We start from the raw sequence: 21,574 nt of genomic DNA, 5'->3' as shown, positions 1-21,574 counted from the left end.
CTCCCCTTCGACCGTCTGGTGACAGAGGTAGTAAATCCTCAAGTTAAAGACAACCACTGAAATAAGCCAGACGGAGGAAGACAAATACTATATGTCATCACCTATATACAGAATCTAAAAAACAAACTGGTGAAAAACCAGACAGACAGACACTCCCAAACGAGTGGTTACCAGTGGGCAGAGGGAAGTGGGGAGGGGCAAGACAGGGGTAGGGGGTTAAGAGGTACCAACTACTGTGTATAAAATAAATAAGCTACAAAGATATGTTGTACAGCACAGAGAACATAGCTAATATTTTATCAGCTAAGTCGCGTCCGACTCTTCGAGACCCCATGGACTGCAGCACGCCAGGCTTCCCTGTCCATTGCCAACTCCCGGAGTTTACTCAAACTTATGTCCATCCAATCAGTGATGCTATCCAGCCATCTCATCCTCTGCTGTCCCCTTCTCCTCCTGCCTTCAATCTTTCCCTGCATCAGGGTCTTTTCCAATGAGTCAGCTCTTCGCATCAGGCAACCAAAGTATTGGAGTTTCAGCTTCGGCATCAGTCCTTCCAGTGAATATTCAGGGCTGATTTCCTTTAGGATGGACTGGTTGGATCTCCTTGCAGTAATATTTTACAATAACTATAAATGGGTATAATCTTTAAAAAGTGTGAATCACTCTGTTGTACACCTGCAACATAATATTGGACATCAACTACCCTCAATAAAAACAATTTTTTAAAAAAAGACAAGCACATGGAGAAGCTAAGTCACTGGCCCAGGGTCACTCAGCTAATGAGAGGCTGAGCCAGACCTCCCCAGCCTTGCTTGGCACCGGGAGATAGGTTTAGATAGAGGAAAGGGGAGGATACCTTTCAACCCCTCCTCTCATACCCGCTCTAGGACACCCACCCACCCTCCAGACATTGAAATTCCCCCAACCCTGGAGAGGGGCAGGGGGCTGCACCTCCACCCCCAGCAGCCTGCCACTGTGAGCATTGTTCTACAGTTTCAATACCAGGGCACTGAATCAGCCTCAGGCCATTGTGGTCGCTGGTAGGAGGGGGCGGCTGCTGTGGGAAGCAGGGAGAGGTCAAGAAATGACAACCTATTCATCGCCCTCAGCCACGGGAGACCTGAGAGCCAGCAGCTCAGCCAGCAGGAGCCCCAGGTTCCGTGAGTCCAGGAATCGGGCAGAACAAAGAGGTCTCTGGAGATGGAAGGAAGGAGGGGAGGAAGCCCTCGCCAACTTTCCCACCCTCCACCCTCCACCGTCACAGGGTGAAGGGAGCAACAGCCAGCTTTCCTGGGGGTACAGAAGAACCCAAAGCCACCAGCCCAGGGCATACCTCCCACCGCCTTCTCCACCTGTGACTTAGCCTCTGAGTCTCAGTGTCCTTACCTGGAAGGGATTAAATGAGATATCATGGAGCACCCAGCCCCACTCTCATTCGAGCTCAGGGAGCAAGCAGCTTTTCCTTCTCAGCTTTTCTGGGCTTTCTCTGCCTCAGGTTCCCCAGACTAATAAGGTCGACGAGGGTGGTTCCTCACATCCAGCCCTTTGCCAAGAAGCAGGAAACCTCTGCCATCCCAGGACTCAAGGAGCCGGCAGGGCAGGAGGTCGCTGGCAGCCTGGCCGAAAGCACCATCATATCATGCCTGCCTCCAACGCTGGCTCCTGGACCCTCCGGGAACCCGAAGCCACGTGAGACCCAGGGCTGCTGACCCGAGGGAGGTACCCAGGGCTGAGGAGGGCCAAGGCACCAGGGGAGGCCCTTGCAGTGATCTCTAGAGCACCGAGTGGGGTGGCCTAACAGTGACAAGGATGTGGGCTCCTGGATTTGTCATCTGTGACCAATTCAGAATCCTGGTAAACCTCTGAGCCACTTTCCCCCCACGCTCAGCTTTTTACCAGAGGACACAGCTCAAAGGGAAAGTCTTCACCAGAATATCAGCCTGAACCAAACCAATCGGGTAGGGATATCTTCCGGGAAAAAATGAACAGGAGGGATGCTTGGATTCTCAGTGCTGTGTCTACCCTCCCAGCATGGAAGGTCCACAGTTGCAGAGTTCAGCTAAAACCAAGACGGCTGGAGCCGTTCCCTTCAAAGTGCCCCCGCGGGGAGATTCAGGGGTTACGGCTGGCCTCTAATAGCTGCCTAAAGGCAGAAGGATGTCCAGACTCCGATAAGAAGGGGAAGGATAGGACCCGTGCCTGTGGTCCAGACCGCTGACTGCTCCTTCACCCAAGAGATCACAGGGATCATTGGCTCAGAGGGTTCCGTGAGGGAGCGGAGAAGCCAGCCCCAGCCTCACCTGAGGACCAGGCCAGGGATCCGTGGGCTCCCACCTCAGGAGGCAGGGACCTGTGTCCAAGGCTCTGGCCACAGCCACTCTCCCCAGCGGAGATTTCCCCTCTTCTGAGTCGCTACTCTGTCTGCCCTTCTGGTATGGGTTGAATTGTGTCCCCCCAAATTCATACATGGAAGGCCTGACCGCTTCCCCTGAGCTTGTGACTGCATCCAGGGACAAGGCCTTTCACAAAGTGATTAAGTGACAATGAGGCCATTCGTGGGCCCTAATCCGATCTGATCGGGGTCTTTAGAAAAAGAGGAGATCTAGACACAGATGCCAGAGGCTCAGGGGCCAAGAGGAACAACCTTTTGAGGAGACATCAAGAGCACGGCCTCTGAAGCCAAGGAGAGAGGCCCCAGAGGAAACCCACCCTGCTGGCCGGCACCTTGATCTTGGACTTTAAGTCTCCAGACTGTGGGAGAACACATTTTTGTTGTTTAAGCCACCCTGTCTGTGGTATTCTGTTGCAGCAGCTCTAGCAAGCTAAGACACTTCCCCTGCCTCGTCAGGGGATTGTGAAGAAGGGTCTGGGGGTTCTCTCTACTCCCAGCCGAGCCTCACAATGGGCTGGTGCTCTGAGAGCCATGGCAACCCAGGCAGGGCCCCTTCAGCTGAGCCCTAGCCCTTCTGCCCCTCGGAAACCCCATCTGCCTGCAGGCCTATCTGTGAGCCAACCAAGGCAGGGCTGTGTGGGCATCAGGGACTCCCCAGAGCTGGGGATGGAAGACAGAAGGAGTACTGAGGGATGCGGGCGGGGGAGGCAAACAGCAGGAGGGCAGCATCAGGTGGCAGAGCCAAGGGGCCCCAGGGCTGAGGACTGGGGCCCCTCATCATTCCCAGCCCTCTGCCACGGCACTGCCGGAGGCCTCGGTTTCCCTCTCCAGTCAGGCCAGAGACCTGAGTCTTGAAGTGTGGGTAGAGGCACCGGATGGAAAATTACCACCAATCAGGGGCTTCCCTGGGGGTCCAGTGGCTAAGACCCCATGCTCTCAGTGCAGGGGGCCTGGGTTAGATCCCTGGCCGGGGAACCAGATCCCAAGTGCCACAACCAAGACCCAGCACAGCCAAATAAACACACGCTTTTTAACTACCACTGATCAAAATAACCAACCTTTCCTAAGTGCTAACTACACGTGTAAGTCTCTTGTGCCAAATGCCTTGCGGGGGTTTTCTCTCCATCCTCACGGTAACCCTGAGGTAAGTAATATGTTAGTCCCGCCTGACACGTGAGATGAACCACTGAGAAGCAGCTTGGGAAAGGCCACGCAGCTGTCCGTGGAAGTGCTGGGCTGTGAACCCAAGCAGTCTAACTGCAGAGCCGAGTTTCTCAGAGGGCAAAGGGGGCGGGCTGGGATCCGAGCCCATCGAGGTCCTGGCGCAGGACGGTGAGGCAGGGGCCAGCCAAGGACAGGGGTTTAGGGACAACAGCAGCGGAACAACCCACCTTGTTGTCAACTGACCAAACAAGAAACACAGAGACCTCCATCTGTGGGAAAGACTGTGACCTCCTACCCTCCCACACATGAGGAAAACAGCTTGGAGAGCATCAAAGGGGCAGAGCTGCCCCAAAGGTTTATCTTTGGTCTGTATGCCGGGAAAACCAAACAGGGAAAGGCAGGAGAAGCAGGCTGCAGAGATAAGTCAGGCCAGCCGGCAGCAGAGGGGCCACGGCAGTGCCAGCTCTGCGCCCGGTGCCAGCACACTCTCAAGGGTGTTTCCCTTGGTCAGGTCAACCAGTGGGCAGACCAGTGGACCCCAGTTTGCTGTGATGACGAGAAGCAAACCGGGAAGGGGAGGGGTGGTGGGGTGGCCGCAAGCCCGGCCTTGCCAAGAATTCCCAGTGTTATCTCGGGTGAGCTGCTTCCCGTTCTGGGCCTGATCCCCCGAGTGACCAGAAGCAGAACCGGGACTCCTCTCCTCTCTATTTGCGCTCCTTGGGGAGGAGGGGCAAACAAGGAGGGCTTCAGATAAACACCAGACGTCCCAGGCCAGCTCCTTGATAAAATGAGGACACCCCGGGAGTTCCCTGGAGGTCCAGTGGTTAGGACTTGGCTCTCTCACTCCTGTGGTGCGGGTTCGATCCCTGGTCAGGGAACTAAGATCCTGCAAGCCGTGCCACATAGTAAAAGAAAAAAAAAGAAAGAGAGAGAAACCTAAGATTCCCCATGGTGCGCAGTGTGGCCAAAAAATAAAGTAAAATGATTAATTAAGGAAAAAAAAAATTGAGGACACCAAAGCCTGTTCCTTCTCTTGTTTCCAAGGCTTCCAACTCACCTATGAACCCACCCTTCCCTTCCAGGCCACAGCCAGAGGGGAGGCATGAAGGGGAAGAGAGAGAGAGCACACGCACAGACGCTCCAGAAGCAGTGGTACCCTCAGGCTCACGGGCGTTCCCACGCCTTCCCAGCATCTGTGTTGCTCGGAGTCAACCCAGGGGTCCACAGAGGCTGAGAGCGAGCTCCAGCTGGTAAAGGCATTACAGTTCCCCAGGCTCTGACCCAGGGCCCCGCGGGCGCCTTGGAGGGCTCCCATCCACCCTGCTGAGCTGCTGCACGACTCTGATCACCACTACACGAAGGGTTTCCTGAATGCTTTCCTGAGGACATTGTTCCCCTCTACAGAGTCATCAAGGTCAAATTCATCATGGGCTAGGCTGGTCCAGGTCCTACCCAGTGGGGAAAGCCCGCCCTCTGTCCAAGCCCCACTTCCCCCGGGAAAATTCAGCCAGTGCGTTCACCCGTTTTAGCACATTACCAGCCTCAGCACGGCAAAGCCATAGGAAACACGGCTGCCATGAGCTCAAGACTGCCAGGCAGCACAGAGCACACACCTGGGGGGCCAGGGGCAGTGGCTGGGGATGGGGGGAATTCACAACTAGAGACAGACATCTGGGACCCTCGCTCCGTCTTCCCAAGAGGCTCGTCTCCACACCCAGCCCCAGGACGTGCTCCGTCCCAGAATCACACTCAGGGGCCTCTGAAGTCATTCAACATTTATTGGAAATGGCTCTGTGCAAGGCTTCGTCCCTGCCCTCAAGGAACTCACAGTCTAGGGGAACAGACACACAACCAACCCAATGCCCTTTGTAAATGCCGCGGGAGGAGAGCGGACCCCAGGCCGGAGAGGCAGTCTCTGCTCAAACTCCTGGGCCGTCCTGGAGTAGATCAGAATTCACCAGGCAGCCCAGGAGGCCCGCTGCGCAGCGCAGACAGAGGCCTCAGGATCCAGATGGGCACAGCACAGTCAGGAGGTGGCACAAGCCAGACTGTCCTGGGGATGGTGCGAGGGAGGCGGGGGCAAGACGGCGAAAGGACGTGCGTGGCGCACATGGGGCTCAGGTGAGAGAAGCCATGGAGGTCTTTGAGGAGTGACCTCATCAGAGATGTGTTTGAGAGAGAAAATGCTGGTAGGAATGGGAAGAATTTTCAGGAAGAGACCAAACGTTTAGGCCAGAGGTGATGAGGGCAGGGAAGCGAGATGGAGAAAACAGAAGAAGGAGAGAAACTGCCATGTTTCTCTTCTTCCCCACCCGCCAGGTGGGTGGGGACGGGATGGGGCGGGAGGGTCAGAACCCAGCTGAGCAACAGGAGAAAGGAGACAGAATCTACGCTGAACACTGCGCTGGTGTTTCACAAACACTCCATCTTCATCCCCACTGTACCGAGGCTGCTTAGGAAAGCTGAAGTGACTTCCCTGGTCACACGACTAGATTACACAGTTAAGCTGCAAACCCACGTCAACACCTTGAACCATCACAAAAATCAAGACACAGAGATACATAGTGAGCTGTTTCGGAGAATGATCTGGAGCCTGGGGGGTGAAACTCACAACTCGAGACAGACATCTGGGAGTCTTCAAGGTAGATCAGCAGGTGGCTGAAGGCACAGGTGAGGCTGAAGCTGTCCGACAAGAAAACAAACATGGATGAAGCTGGAGGAACACTCATACTTAGGAGCACAGGAGGCGGCAATGGCAGAAGAGACAGCCGGGAAAGGAAACGGAGGTGGTGGTATTGAGACAGAATTCCACGACGCGTGCCGGACACTGCAAAGCGTCAGTATGGCTAGGAAGGGACACCAGACTTGCAATCACAAAGGCTTTTAGCCAAACTGGCTTCAGCACTGTAGTGGTGGAGGCAGAAAGCAAGCAGCAAGGGTCAAGAGGGATGCAGGGATGGGCTGAGGAGGCTGGTTTATATAAAAAAATAAAAGAAGTCACCTTGAGGTTGCCTCTGAAACCATACAAGGGGACGGCCAGGCCACATGGTCACATACAATCCTCCCGCTGCGCTAAGCAGCTCAGGCCCGGAACCAGACAGAAATGGACAGTGGAGCCGGGGCTGGAAGTGGAACAGGGGCAGTGGATACAGGCCTAAGGACACGAAGGACTTGACTCTTCCAGAGAAAAGAACTGCCCTTTCTGGGACTCCAGTAAACATGTTTAAAAATATCAAAAATATGTGGAGGACCCATTTGGAATTTTTAAACAAAAAACAAAGCCAAGGCTTATATCTGCACTAAGAAGGATTTGATAAACAGATAACTAAAGTTAACAAACTTAACTCAAAAGGAATAAACAGCTTTTACGTACATACAGACGATGAGATAGCTGGATGGCATCACCGACTCAATGGACATGAGCTTGAGTGAACTCCGGGAGTTGGTGAGGGACAGGGAGGCCTGGTGTGCTGCGGTCCATGGGGTCGCAAAGAGTCGAATACAACGGAGCGACTGAACTGACTGAAGTACATCAAGGTACCCATGGGACAGGAAGCAAAACGACACATACTAATTATTAATAACGCCTCTTTACTCTTAAAGCTGATTCCCCGTGACTTCTCCTTAGCAGACTTTGGAGAGACTGTTCAGGAAAAGCACAGAGGAGCATTTATGTCTGTCTATTCCATTATCAGACTGGCTGCCGTCCCAATTCGATAAAAGGGGGACTTTACCGGGATACAACAGCACTTGCGTGTTTCTGAAGCTCTAAGCTGGCTTCTCACTCTTTTTACACAACAGGGAGGACAGCGGTATCCCCATCCTTCCAAGGCCAGCCGAGGTGGAGGTCGCACCGCTCTCGTGCCTCCAGGTCCAAGGCTCCCTGTTCCAGCCATCCTGAGGGCAACACTCTCGGGTGCTCCCCCACACCTTGCTCCCCACTGCTCGTCTCTGACCTTGAGACAGCACCCATATGACTACTACTTGGCAACACAGGTCGAAGCCTGCACTTCCCTAGGCAGCCTGGTTCTGGGATAAGGCAGTCCCTCCTGTGAAACACTCCCCAAGAAGCTCTGGACCAGCAGACCTATGAGGGTGGGTCGCAGGATCACTCTCCCAGCCACAGTTGCTTGCTCTCTCCTCCTGATCACAGCTCACCAGGACCACAAGGATACACGGAACTCTTTTTCTTGCGAAAAAACTAAAGCAGCCAACATTTACTGAGCACCTACCTACTGCCATGGGCTCTGCTAAGAACTTTACATATGATATCTTAGCTTTGCAATAACCCAGCAAAAATAGGTATTCTTATTCCTGTTTACCAGAAAACTGACACCTGAAGTTGAGAAAGGCTACATCACTCAGTTAGCAGTTGAGGCAGTATCACACATCTGCCGAACTCAGGATCCACTTTATTTTCACTGTGCCACACAGCCCTGGTTCACCATTCTACAAGTGCCCAGAGACCCGTGCCAGAGGGGAAAAGGAAAAGTAAGATAAGACACGAGCAAGCCTCTTCGTTTTCACTGCCCGGTTCCCAAGTGACTCTGGGGAGTCTAATCTCACGGTGCTTCGCTCAGCTGACAGCCTCATCAGCCTGGGCCCTGGCAAGCTGACAGGGGTCAGAGGGCCCCCGGCTGGCTTGTCCTGGCAGCTGCCCAGCTGACTTGCACTAACACAGCAACAGGCACAGGAAAGGCAAGAGAGGGAGTGGAAAAGCACCAGACACCAGGCCCCTGAGGGCAGAGCAGTGAGCCCTGACATGCTCAGACAGGGCAATGCTGCTCCAAGGCCAGCACTGGGCTCCCCTGGTGGCCCAGCAGTAAAGCCGCCTGCCACTGCAGGAAGCGCAGGTTCGAGCCCTGGGTTGGGAAGACCACCTGAAGAAGGAAATGGCTACCCACTCCCAACATCCTTGCCTGAAAAATCCCACGGACAAAGGAGCCTGGCAGGATACAATTCACGGAGCCGCAGAGTCAGACATAACCAGTGACTAAATAGCAACAAAGCCACCACTATTACCGGGGTGGGGAGGCAAACCCCAGGGACATCTGCTACCAGTATGTTTCAGGGAATCAGAAAGTGTGGGAGAAAACCAGGCTGTGCCCTGGTTGGTCCCAGCAAGTCTGGCCGACCTTTGCCAAATCCACGGAAAGCCTGCTGCTTGGGACTTCCCTAGTAGTCTAGTGGTTAAGACTTCCCCTTCCAACGTAGGAGGAGTGGGTTCGATCCCTGGTCAGGTGCTAAGATCCCACATGCCTCATGGGCAAAAAAACAAGTAAAACAGAAGTAATATTGTAACACATTCCAAAAATGACTTTAAAAATGGTCCACATCAAAAAAAAAAACACCACCCTGCTGCCTAACATTACCTGAGCAGAGGCAAGAAAGCAGGCGCTATCTCAGGGCCCCACAGCAGCAGGAGAGCTCAGCCAGCCTGTGGGAAACAACAGCCAGCTGGGAATATTGATAGACTTGCTACAGCAGAAATTCAGTGAGAGCAAGCCCTCCGAAATGAAATTACTTAAAGGGGGCACAAAGTGAGACTAGAAGAAGGGAGCAACTCGGATTTCCAAGGACAGGGCTTCCTCTGCCAGGCACTGGGAGGAGGGCCGGCAGGGCTGGCAGGGTTATTCTAAAACATCTGGAAACCCAGAAATGTCCTCATCCGTGGGAAAATGTTTTTGGTGTTACTTCTGTTATGGTTTCTGTCGTCCGATGTTTTGCTTAGGCTGATATTAAACTACGTATGTGCAAGATGCCCAGAAGTGTTTCGAGGGATCTCATGTTTGCCACAGTTGTCCTTAAAGGTCCTCTCTCAGATTTCATTAGAACGCGAGGGGCAGCTTGACAGGTGGCAAACTGGCAGCCGCCAGGTCAAATTAACCCTATGGGTATGTGAGCATACTTAGAATTGTTTTAAAAAATAAACTGTCAACATTTGAAAATCAGAAGTTTCCATGCCAAAAAAAAAAAATCACAAAAATCTGAATTTCTAGTATCTTTTTAGGGGAAAAAAAAAAAAGATAAAAATCTGCTATCTCTGGCCAAAAGCACAAACTGGAAGAAGCTGCACAGCCACTGCCCCCTTCAGGCAGGCCCGTGCTTTCCAGCGCCTGTCATTTAAGACACCTCACTGACCCCTGTGGGCCTGAGTGCTGCTCCCGTGAAGGGATCCCAGGCTTGGTGGCACTCGAGACTGCCACAGGGGGGCAGCACTGGCGCGCTGATGAGGCCCGCGTCAGCCCCAGCCCATAACCAAACTGATCCCAGCACATCCTTTCAGAACCAGAAACCTCATCAGTAGCAGATGCTGCTACCCCACGTTCCCCACCAAATTTACTCCCTGAGAAACAGCCGCAGTTCACCTCAACATTCCCACCAGGCTTCGGCCACTGAGGGGGAAGCCACTGACTTGACTTGCCCCTCCTTCTCTGGCGAGCATCCCTTGTATCCCCCGGTCCCCCCACGCCACAGCCAGAAGCTCGCCTGTTCAGTTCTACCTTCACCCACCTGGTAACACCATCAGGCCTCAATCCTGAGGTAAGAAGCAGGGCAAACGCCCTCCCCCTTTTAAGGTAGTTCATTCTTCATCAAACACACTACTTGCCTTTGCTCACTCAGGGTGAAGGTCAACTGACTTCATGAGGCAACAGGTCTGCTCTCTGCTCTCACCCTCTCCAACCTCACTGGCAACGTCCTTAGTGGCAGCATTTAGTATAAGCTCCAACTGCACTTCAGGACAGACGTTCAGTTATTATGCATTAAGACCCTTAAATTAATCATTCCACTTCATCCAGAATGCCATTTACTGTTCCCACCCATTTCCTGTATTCCAAAATGCAGGAAAAGTCTCATATAAGACACTCTTGGCAGTATTTCTGAGTGAACAATCAGAAACAACCCAAATGTCCAGGAAACAGTTAAAAAACAAACTAAGCTATAGTCCCACTTGATGGGCAACTGAAAAAAATTAGGATTATGAAGACCATGTGATAAGATGGAAAAGTGATTCTGATATGAAATACTATGTAAAAAGAGAATATAAAATTACATGTTCAGTAATGGTAAGTAACTAAAATCAACTAGGCCAAGAATTAGTGAAAATATCAAAATGTTACCTTTTTATCTGTACTAGAGACCTCGGAGTGTGGGTAACCATTTTTCAAACCACCTACCAAATATTATGTATATATTCTACTTTTTATGTGTGCATATGAGTATGAAGTTGGAAAATTTGATGTTAATTGTCAAGCTCCCTAGTCTACTCTAATTTAGACTTTGAAAGTCTATAAGCCTCTTGTTATCACGATAAAAAGGCCCATGGGAACCTGTGCCTCTAGGACTCACCGTCTCCAGGATCCAATGCAATCACACTAGTAAAACAAGGCTCCAGGGCCCTGAAGTCCTTAGTTAAAGGCCAATGTTATCCTACCTGGAGATGTCTGCACTTACATAACTCCTAAGGAGACCCCAAACACCACCTGGAAGATAGATCAAAATGGTTCTCAGACGCCACTTTAATCAAGTTTTGCACTACACAGTAATGGGGAGCGGGGGTGAAAGATGGTGACTGTTTTCAAGCTACTTCACCTGCCCCGAGGCGAACAGTCTGGGCTCCCAAGAACAGAAAACGGCGTTCCTTCCCAGGGGAATCCCCTCCCTGAGCTGCCAGGACAGGATTTCAGGGAGAATGAGCACAAAGGACAGGGCAAGCTAGTTAAGAGAGCCAGGTAGATCTGTCAACTCTTGCCAGTGCAAACCGGAACTAGGCATGAGGTACCCCACCGCCCCAATCCCAGCCACTCCCACTTGAGGCCAAACTGCCTCCCCACCGAGACTGACAGCCAGTGTTCGTTTCGTAACTCTGCCCCCAGTGGTGCACCCAGCAGTGCAGAAGCCCCAGCAGTCGTGGCCAACCTTCAGGACCTTCAGGCCGGAACCCTCCCAGGCCTTCCTCTTCACTGGCCCCTCCGCTTCCAGTACGTCTGCCTCGCCACAGCAGAGCAGCCAGTATGTGTGTGGCTGTGGGGGGTGGGAGGGGCCAGAAGCAGCAATAAAGCAAATCAGACGTGGGTTCTGGGGCTGCGTCGACATGGTGGCAGGCCCAGCCATGGCCTGCGGAAGGCCCCAGAGGGCCCTGGGTCCTCCATTAGTTCTTCTCCGGGCGGTTTCTGTTCAGGACGGCTTTAGGAGCAAATTCCAGCTTGTCCTTAAGGCTCACCACCTGGGTGTGGTCCTTGCCTAGCAGCTCATCCAGCTTGCGGTCCTCCCGGCGCTCTGAGATGCTCTTCTCCTCCTCCACAGGCTGTGGCTCCTTCCCCCTGATGAACCATTCCAGGTGGTAGCCCACAGCCCCGACCACGAAGGCCACGGGAAAGGTGACATACGGAGCATAGGTGCGCACCACGGTCCAAAGCACAGGCCACATGGCATCTGCAGGAGAGCACAAGGCCATTAGGGAGAGGAGCGCCCTCCCCACCAGGCACGGATAACCCACCGCGGTGCTCCGCTTACCAGGCGGCCTGGCACGACGTACTGAGCATCCACCCCGTGCAGAGCAACGCAAGAGGGCACCCCGCTTTATGCAACAGTGGGGTCCCTGAAACAATCTAGGCAAGGTCAGAAGATCCCACTGTTAGGGAAGAGGGCGAGAGTCTATTTTATGGACTACACTCTTTGACAGTTATGCAACCATGTATAGCAGTGTTCCCCACAAGAGACCTTCTGAGCCTTACCTAATAAAGCTTCAAGCCTGCCGGTGACCCCAGGTCCTCCCTGCACAGTCTGCCAACATTTCAAGAGTCGGTAAGAGCCTTCCTTTGCTCTATACAGTTTCTCCATCAGCAGAGCTAGCCACCCCTTCCCCACCGCACACAATCCCACAGTGAGTCTCTTGTCCTTTGACCCACGTAAAGAAGGAGGAGCATGTTTAGGCAGCCAAATCCATTACCCAACCAGTCTGGATTTTAGGTAAAGAGATAACGGTTTTTTCCTATTCTGAACCTGACTTTCCTGACTAGACGAACCTCTACAAATCTGCTGGCCAAACCCCCTTCAAAATACACTCTCTTCAACCAAAGCCATATCCTCATATTTACATAATAATCTCTTAAAAATATCACCAACCCATTATACATTCTCTGGACACACTAGAACTTGAAAATGAAAATTCTATGTTTTTTTAAAAAAAGAAAAAGCCACTGTACAGAACTTCCCTGGTGATCCAGTGGTTAAGACTCCACGCTCCCAGTGGATGGGGCCTGGGTACGCTTCCTGGTCAGGGAACTAGATCCCACAGGCGGCAACTAAGAGTTCAAATGCCACCAACTAGAGATTCTGCTTGCCACAACTGAGGCAGCACACAGCCAAATAAATAGCAGTTGATAAAGAATCTGCCTGCCAATGCAGGAGACGTGGGTTCGATCCCTGGGCCAGGAAGATCCCCTGGAGAAGGAAATGGCAACCCACTCCAGTATTCTTGCATGAAGAAGTCCATGGACAAGAGGACCCTAGCAGGCTACAGTCCATGGAGTTACAAAGAGTCAGACACTACTGAGTGACTAACACTTTCACTTTTTTTTTCCATAAAACAAAACACAACACTGTACAAGCCATGGCCCTAGAGTTTCCAGAAATGAAGACAACACCAGAAGAATGTAAAAACACACAGAGTGGGTCACTCTAATGGCCGTTCAGTCTCAAATGATTATTATTAACAATTATCGAGGACGCCGCACAATTATCATGATAGTGATAATCATGTTTATTTATTGTGCACCAAGTGCCAGAGCTTGGGGTGAGCGCTCTATATATTCCATCTTCTCTAAAACACACGGCCACTCTGTGATAGATGGCATTACCAGAGGATTAAGCCACGTGCCCAAAAGTCTCACCTGAAATATCACTCCTTTTGTACCCCTGTAGGTGTTTCCCCAGCTCGGCTGTCTCTGGTCTGCCTCACCAAAGCTCAGATGACTCTCTCCCTCTCTCCTTGGTTCCAGTTCTCTTTGGAGGAATCCCAGCATTTTGTGGACCCAAGATTGTAACGGACCATCACTGGGGGAAAAACTGCCAGAGCAGCTCTGAGGTTGCGCTGAGTCCCTGTCTTAGCACCAGGCACTATGCCAGACAATTCACACAGCGGTCGTCACCTGACCTTCACAGGGGAAGATCGCCTCTATGAGGAAGGCATTACTAGTCCAGATTGTTGTTGAAGGCCACAAAGGCTCAGGAACATAACCTTAACTGGCCCAAGATCACCAGAAATGACAAAGCCACTAATTGGAACCCAGGCCTCTCCATCTTCAACACCTATGTTCCTTCAACTGGAAAGAACACCCTGCAAATAGGTGTGTGTGTGAGCACACAGTTCGCTCCACGCAGTCCTGTCCGCCTCTTTGTGACCCCATGGACTGGCTTCTGTCCAAATCCTGGTCTTGAAGAGAGCTTCCTGTAGTTCTTCCCCATCAACTTGGCACTTCATTACCTAGAAGAGCTTCTCTTTTTGAAAACTCTGAGATTTGTGATACACTCTGAGATTTGTGAAATGATAAGTCACCCTTGAAGAATCTCAAACCTAATACGTCTTCATTTTCTTTCCTATCTTGTAAGCAAGTCCTCTGTGAGTAAACACTTTCCCTCAACAGCAACTCTCAGCACAGGTCACCAATTTGTCTTAAAATATATGAAGCATGAGTCCACCATGTTTTTCTCTCTCATATGCAGCCCAAGGTCTCCCTCTGTGGTTCACATTCTAATCATCCCCAAATAACTTAATCTATTCATTTAGTCAACATTTAGAACCACTTTGTCTGTGTCGCACATTGGGCTGGCCTATCCCATTTGTGCGCATTTCTCAAAACACTTTGCGGTCCAAAAGGGCAAGGCAGAGGTTTGTGCGTTCCCAGTGTGGCCTATCCATCTCCCAACCTTCCCCCTCCGTCCGGCATTAAATGCTGAGGAAGTCTGTTGAATGAATGAGCAACTGGCTTGTGTAAAACCACTGCAGTCATTCAACCACCCGCCCTTAAAAGGCGGCAGGAACACAGCATGTTCTAGATACTCTAGATACTCTAACAAGTCATCCCTAAGAGGTCAAAACGAGAGGCCAAAGTGTCTGGCAAATACCGCTAGGCCTATTTCCAGCCCCGCACGGAGGAAGTCTGAGCAAGAAAAGGTCAAACGGGTAGCAGGGGAAACCTGCCCTTGTGCCGGGGGTCCTGGAGGCCCAGTGAGATGAGAAACTGCAGTCAGGAGATTTGAAAACCGTTAACAAGGGCAAAGGAGACCAGACTGGGTGGAAAAATCAACCCTGACCTTCACTGAGACCGGTCCAGGGATGAGAGCGCAAGGAGGTCAGGGTCCAAGGGTCTGCCCTTCGCCCTTCTCTGGGTTGCCCGGGCCCGGCCCCTGTCCCACCTGTCTGACCTCGTCGGGTCCGTCCTCACCCACGTGCCTAAGACCGAGAAGCCCTGACCGCTAAGTGTTCGCAGGGCGCTCAGACGCTCACGCCGAGCCCGGGGATGAGAGAGGGGCCATCTCTTCTTCTCAGGCCTCGTCAGGGCCAGAGCCAAAGCTAGGCATTACCCCTCCCCTAACTCAGAGGTCAAGGCCACGAGGCGTCACCACAGCTACGGGCGGCCCAGCAGCAGCTCCGGAAGAGGGACCGCCTGCCGGGACGCGTGCTCACCTGCGCGAAAGTCCGCACACCACCGTCCGGACCCCGCCCTCCAGCCGAGCTCCTGGAGCCCAGACACCGCCTCTCCCAGCGGCCCGCGGGGCCTAGCCCCGGGACCCGCCCACTGGCTCCGGCTCCCTCGGAGCGCAGGGATTGGCTGCAAGGACTGGGGAAGCTAGGCGCCCGCAGCCGGCCGCGCTGAGCTGAGATGCGTAGAGCGTCGCCTTCCGGCCGGGAGGTTTCTCAGTGACGTCACCACGGGCTTTCGGTTGGAGAAAGGATTCAACTGATGTTGACTGCTGCTAAGTTGCTTCAGTCGTGTCCGACTCTGTGCGACCCCATAGACGGCAGCCCACCAGGCTCCCCCGTCCCTGGGATTCTCCAGGCAAGAATACTGGAGTGGGTTGCCATTTCTTTCTCCAGTGCATGAAAGTGAAAAGTGAAGGTGAAGTCGCTCAGTCCTGTCCGACTCTGAGCGACCCCATGGACTGCAGCCCACCGGGCTCCTCCGTCCATGGGATTCTCCAGGCAAGAGTACTAGAGTGGGGTGCCGTCGCCTTCTCCGTGATGTTGACTAGGCGGCTCCTAAGACTTTGGTCTGGGCACAGAAAAATAAAAAACATGACCCTTGACCTCAAGAAGGGTTCAGCAGAGTAAAATCTAGAACTCTTAAAAAACTATTCCGATCTGGGCTAGCTTTCTAGCCGTGTGACATTGGGAAATGTGTGACATTCAGCCGTGTGACTGAGCCTCCTTTCCGTCTTATGCATAGACGTAATAACACCCATTTCACAGGATGTTGTGAGAGTTGATGAGATAATGTATGCAAAGTGCTCTGCTGGCACATCGCAAGCAGGGGAATAAATGACACTACCGTTAGTATCAGTTCAGTTCCGTCGCTCAGTCGTGTCCGACTCTTCGCGACCCCATGGACCACAGAACGCCAGGCCTCCCTGTCCATCACCAACTCCTGGAGTTTACTCAAACTCATCTCCATTGAGTCGGTGATGCCATCCAACCATCTCATCCTCTGTCGTCACCTTCTCCTCCTGCCCCCAATCCGTCCCAGCATCAGGGTCTTTTCAAATGAGTCGGCTCTTGGCATCAGGTGGCCAAAGTATTGGCGTTTCAGCTTAAACATCAATCCTTCCAATGAACACTCAGGACTGATCTGCTTTAGGATGAACTGGTTGGATCTCCTTGCAGTCCAAGGGACTCTCAAGAGTCTTCTCCAACACCACAGTTCAAAAGCATCAATTTTTCGGGGCGTTCAGCTTTCTTTGTAGTCCAACTCTCACCTCCATACATGACTACTGGAAAAAACCATAGCCTTGACCACAGGGACCTTTGCTGGCAAAGTAATATCTCTGCTTTTTAACATGCTGTCTAGGTTGGTCATAACTTTCCTACCGAGGAGTAAACGTCTTTTAATTTCATGGCTGCAGGCACCATCTGCAGTGATTTTGGAGCCCAAAAAAATAAAGTCAGCCACTGTTTCCACTGTTTCCTCATCTATTTGCCATGAAGTGATGGAACCAGATGCCATGATCTTAGTTTTCTGAATGTTGAGCTTTAAGCCAACTTCTTCACTCTTCTCTCATACAAATAATTAAAATACAGTAACACCTAAGTCTTACTTGGCCTGGCACCCCACTCCAGTACTCTTGCCTGGAGAATCCCATGGACGGAGGAGCCTGGTAGGCTGCAGTCCATGGGGTCGATAAGAGTCAGACACGACTGCGTGACTTCACTTTCACTTTTCACTTTCATGCATTGGAGAAGGAAATGGCAACCCACTCCAGTGTTCTTGCCTGGAGAATCCCAGGGACGGGGGAGCCTGGTGGGCTGCCGTCTCTGGGGTCGCACAGAGTCGGACACGACTGAAGCGACTTAGCAGCAGCAGCAGCAACACCTAAGTCTTACTTGGCCCCCCAGGTGCAAGTATTCACTCCCTCCTCTGTGTCCCGACTGCACCCTGTACAGATGTTTATTTTATAGTGTATAGAAGAAGAAGAAAAAAACACCAGAGTGTAGGCTTCATAACACCCCAACTAGCTCTGCGTCACCACCCATGTGATGCAGCAGTAACACATATTAACCCCTCCTCTTCCCCCAATAGAGACCATTGTTTCACACCTCCATGCCCTTTATTTACACTTTTTCATCTACCTGGATTGCCCTTCCCACCTTTCTTTACCAAAGGAGCTCTGGCTTGTTTTTCAAGCTTAAAGGACACCTTGGTAGGAAGCCTCCTAGATTGCATTATCAGGTTAGATCCCCTTCCTGTACAATCTCAAAGATCTCAATGCTAAGTTCTGACAATGGAGGAGGAGAAAAAGGAACTGATAAAGAAAGGTGTAGGAAACCAGGGACTTCCCTGGTGGTGCTGTGGCCAAGACTCTGTGCTCCCTATGCAGGGGGCCCAGGTTTGATCCCTGGTCAGGGAACTAGCTCCCAGATGCTGCAACTGAAAGATCCCTAAAGCTACAATGATGATCAAAGATCCCATGCTGCAACTAAGACCCAGAACAGCCAAGTAAATAAGTATTTGAAAAAGAAATGTATAGGAAACCACTATTAGCATAAAGTGTTCACTAATTGAATATGTAGAGAGAAGAAAGCTATGACAAACCTAGACAGCATATTAAAAAGCAGAGATATCACTTTGCCAACAAAGGTTCGTCTAGTCAAAGCTATGGTTTTTTCCAGTAGTCATGTATGTATGTAAGAGTTGGACCATGAAGAAAGCCGAGTGCTGAAGAATTGATGCTTTTGAATTGTGGTGATGGAAATGACTCTTGAGAGTCCCTTGGACAGCAAGGAGATCCAACCAGTCCATCCTAAAGGAAATCAATCCTGATATTCATTGGAAGGACTGATGCTGAAGCTGAAACTCCCAATACTTTGGCCACCTGATATGAAGAACTGACTCATTGGAAAAGACCTTGATGCTGGGAAAGATTGAAGGCAGGAAGAGAAGGGGGTGAAAGAGGATGAGATGGTTGGATAGCACTGTTGACTCCATGGACATGAGTTTGAGCAAACTTTGGGAAATAGTGGAGGACAGAGGAACCTGGTGTGCTGAAGTTCAGGGGGTTGCAAAGAGCTGGACGTGACTTAGTGCTGAACAACAACAACAGAGAAGGGAACAGAATTGCCTACATTAACTAGCTTTCTGTCAGCCAATTAACATGTGCTAGGCATTGGGGATGCAAAAATAGCTGGGACCATCTTTTCCCTCAGGAGTTGTCTAATGTGGAAGCAGAAGGGTCTAGGAAATGTCGAGAGAGGGTGCAAAATGTGATGACAGGAGTGTGCACAAGCAGCACAGAGAAGGATCCCCAGGAAGAATCAGGGAAGATTCCCCAGAGGAACCTTGAGTCTCAAGTGCTGGCGAGCAGTTCTGTTGCCTGAGAACTGAGTGGGGCTCCAGGACACAGACTTAGGAATCAGAGAGTTGTAGATTCAAATGCTGGCCCTGCTGCCTGCTAATCTCAGAAAATCTGTTCACCCAGTGTTTTAAAAAAAATGACAAAGAGACACTTTCCTGTTAGTCTAGTGGTTAAGATTTCACCTTCGGGGATGAGGGGGGAGGGGTGCCATGTGCACTTTCGATTCCTGATTGGGAGCTAAGATCACACATGCTCTCGGTCAAAAAATCGGGAAAAAAACAAAACAAAACAGAAACAGCATTGTAACAAATTCAATGAAAACTTTAAAATTGGTCCACTTCCAAAAAAAAAAAAAAATCTTAATAAAAAAAAAAAAAAAAATCCCTGGGTTGGGAAGATCCCCTGGAGAAGGGAAAGGCTACCCACTCCAGTACTCTGGCCTGTAGAATTCCATGTCCATGGGGTCACAAAGAATCAGACACGACTGAGCAACTTACACACTTTCACACACTTCACTTTCAGCTCCTCCTAAGTGCTTGGTAATTGGTCACCCATATGTTTTGCTTTCACTTTATTTTTAGTGTTCCTCAAATTCAGGCCTCCTTCTGCAATGTCCTATGTCCATTTATGGCATTATTTAGTAAGCCAAAAACTTGACTGACATTTTCAAGGCCTCTTCATCTTTGCATTAGTCCCCAGATCCAGTTTACGGCACCTAGGCCTCCTCAGTGTCTCTCAAATTCAACATCATCCCTTACCTGGACCACCTTGGCAACTCCTTCAGTGATCTCCCTGCCTTCCATTGTCTCCTTCAGTCCATTTCTTTCAAACGCCTAAATAAAACCATGACATCTCCAGCTTACACTCATGGGTCCCTTCCAGCCACACCTCCTTTATTTCTTCTCTACCCCCGTCCTGCCTGTCACCTCTCTCAGTCTCTGCTCTTCCCATCATCTACTACACACGTACTGTTCCATGACTTTGCCCAAGTGGGTTCGTTTGCCTGAAATGAATGTCTTCCCTTTTCATCCCTGACTGCAAAACTCTTAATTCATCATGCAAGACCCAGTTCAAAAGGCCTCTCTTGCAGAAAGCTTTCCCAGACTTCCTGGCTGTTAGAGGCTCCCTCCTCTGGTCTCTTCAGCCCCCTGGGTGAATACGCCTCCCTTTGTGTATTGTCACCCTGCTTATTTAACTTATATGCAGAGTACATCATGAGAAACGCTGGACTGGAAGAAGCACAAGCTGGAATCAAGATTGCAGGGAGAAATATCAATAACCTCAGATATGCAGATGACACCACCCTTATGGCAGAAAGTGAAGAGGAACTCAAAAGCCTCTTGATGAAAGTGAAAGTGGGGAGTGAAAAAGTTGGCTTAAAGCTCAACATTCAGAAAATGAAGATCATGGCATCCGGTCCCATCACTTCATGGGAAATAGATGGGGAAACAGTGGAAACAGTGTCAAACTTTATTTTTCTGGGCTCCAAAATCACTGCAGATGGTGACTGCAGCCATGAAATTTTTTAAAAGACGCTTACTCCTTGGAAGGAAAGTTATGACCAATCTAGATAGCATATTCAAAAGCAGAGACATTACTTTGCCAACAAAGGTCCGTCTAGTCAAGGCTATGGTTTTTCCTGTGGTCATGTATGGATGTGAGAGTTGGACTGTGAAGGCTGAGCGCTGAAGAATTGATGCTTTTGAACTGTGGTGTTGGAGAAGACTCTTGAGAGTCCCTTGAACTGCAAAGAGATCCAACCAGTGCATTCTGAAGGAGATCAGCCCTGGGATTTCTTTGGAAAGAATGATGCTGAAGCTGAAACTCCAGTACTTTGGCCACCTCATGAGAGAGTTGACTCATTGGAAAAGACTCTGATGCTGGGAGGGATTGGGGGCAGGAGGAGAAGGGGACGACAGAGGATGAGATGGCTGGATGGCATCACTGACTCGATGGACGTGAGTCTGAGTGAACTCCGGGACTTGGTGATGGACAGGGAGGCCTGGCGTGCTGCGATTCATGGGGTCCCAAACAGTCGGACACGACTGAGCAACTGAACTGAACTGAACTGTGCCATAACTTTGTGTTTATGTGACTCGCTAAGCCAGACAGGAGCAACTCAGGGACTGGATCTAATCCTTCACATGCCCATGGAGCCCAGCACAACAACCTGGGCCACAACACCCTAAGGAGACTGCCCCCGTCAGCCCCTCCATTGGCCCCACACAGGGAGGTTTTAGACACCACGTCTGCAGTGGGAGCCTGCACAGTCTCAGATGCTGCCTGTCCTCTGCCATCCACTCCCATATACCTCTTGGTCCCAGCAAGCCTGGCCTAGTTTCTGGGAAAACATGCAGACTCATAAAAAGCTGTATAATGTAGAGGGGTAAACTTAGACTCAGCCATTTCCTGGCTTCATGATTTGGGGTAAGTTGTTGAACCTCTCCAAGCCTCAGTTTTTTCATCTGTAAATTGGAGTTGATAACAACACCTGCCTCATATGATTGCTTTGAGTGTTGTCTAGTTCAAACTTCACCCAGGTCCCCACTTTCGAACCTCAGGATGATAAAGTCACTCAGCCAATGTCTCTCTTGGCAAGTCTGGGGTTAACAGACTTATGAGCAGTTCTAGATGAAACTTGAGAGAACCAAACAATTTTAGTGTTCCCAAACCTGGCCAGCATCAGAATCACCTCATTTGTCAAAAACTTATCCAAGGGCAAAGATTCTATTCACTTTGTCTTGCACAGGAGCCCTCTTCACCTCCCAGTGTATAGAGGACCTCTTGCTTTTCAGGTGGTCTTCCAAACCAGCCTGTAAAATATCTGCTCATGTCACTCTCCTGTTCAAAACCCTTCCATGGCTCCCCATGGCCCTCAGGACCCAGGCCCACCTTCCTCAAATTGACCCAAAAGCCCAGCATGATCAAGCCTCTGCACTCCCAATG

The 21,574-nt window shown here is 50.9% G+C and overlaps 1 protein-coding gene across 3 annotated transcripts; it reads right to left on the bottom strand.

Moving 5' to 3' along the window:
• Nucleotides 1–11,058: 11,058 nt before the first annotated feature.
• On the bottom strand, nt 11,059–15,377 carry SMIM12 (small integral membrane protein 12). 3 transcript variants are annotated; one of them, XM_019957900.2, is made up of 2 exons: nt 15,249–15,377; nt 11,059–11,992 (listed from the first exon to the last, which is right to left on the bottom strand). In XM_019957900.2, exon 2 carries the CDS (start codon nt 11,985–11,987, stop codon nt 11,709–11,711), a length of 279 nt encoding a protein of 92 aa, XP_019813459.1. In that variant the 5' UTR covers nt 11,988–11,992; nt 15,249–15,377; the 3' UTR covers nt 11,059–11,708. The 3 variants fall into 3 exon arrangements, with proteins under 3 accessions (XP_019813459.1, XP_019813461.1, XP_019813460.1); XM_019957902.2 differs by lacking the exon at nt 15,249–15,377 and adding an exon at nt 14,978–15,165; XM_019957901.2 differs by lacking the exon at nt 15,249–15,377 and adding an exon at nt 12,074–13,114.
• Nucleotides 15,378–21,574: the final 6,197 nt, after the last annotated feature.

The sequence above is a fragment of the Bos indicus genome, chromosome 3 (genome assembly GCF_029378745.1).
Source record: "Bos indicus isolate NIAB-ARS_2022 breed Sahiwal x Tharparkar chromosome 3, NIAB-ARS_B.indTharparkar_mat_pri_1.0, whole genome shotgun sequence".
NCBI classification, from domain to species: domain Eukaryota; kingdom Metazoa; phylum Chordata; class Mammalia; order Artiodactyla; family Bovidae; genus Bos; species Bos indicus.
This window is presented reverse-complemented; position numbering and strand designations above follow the sequence as displayed.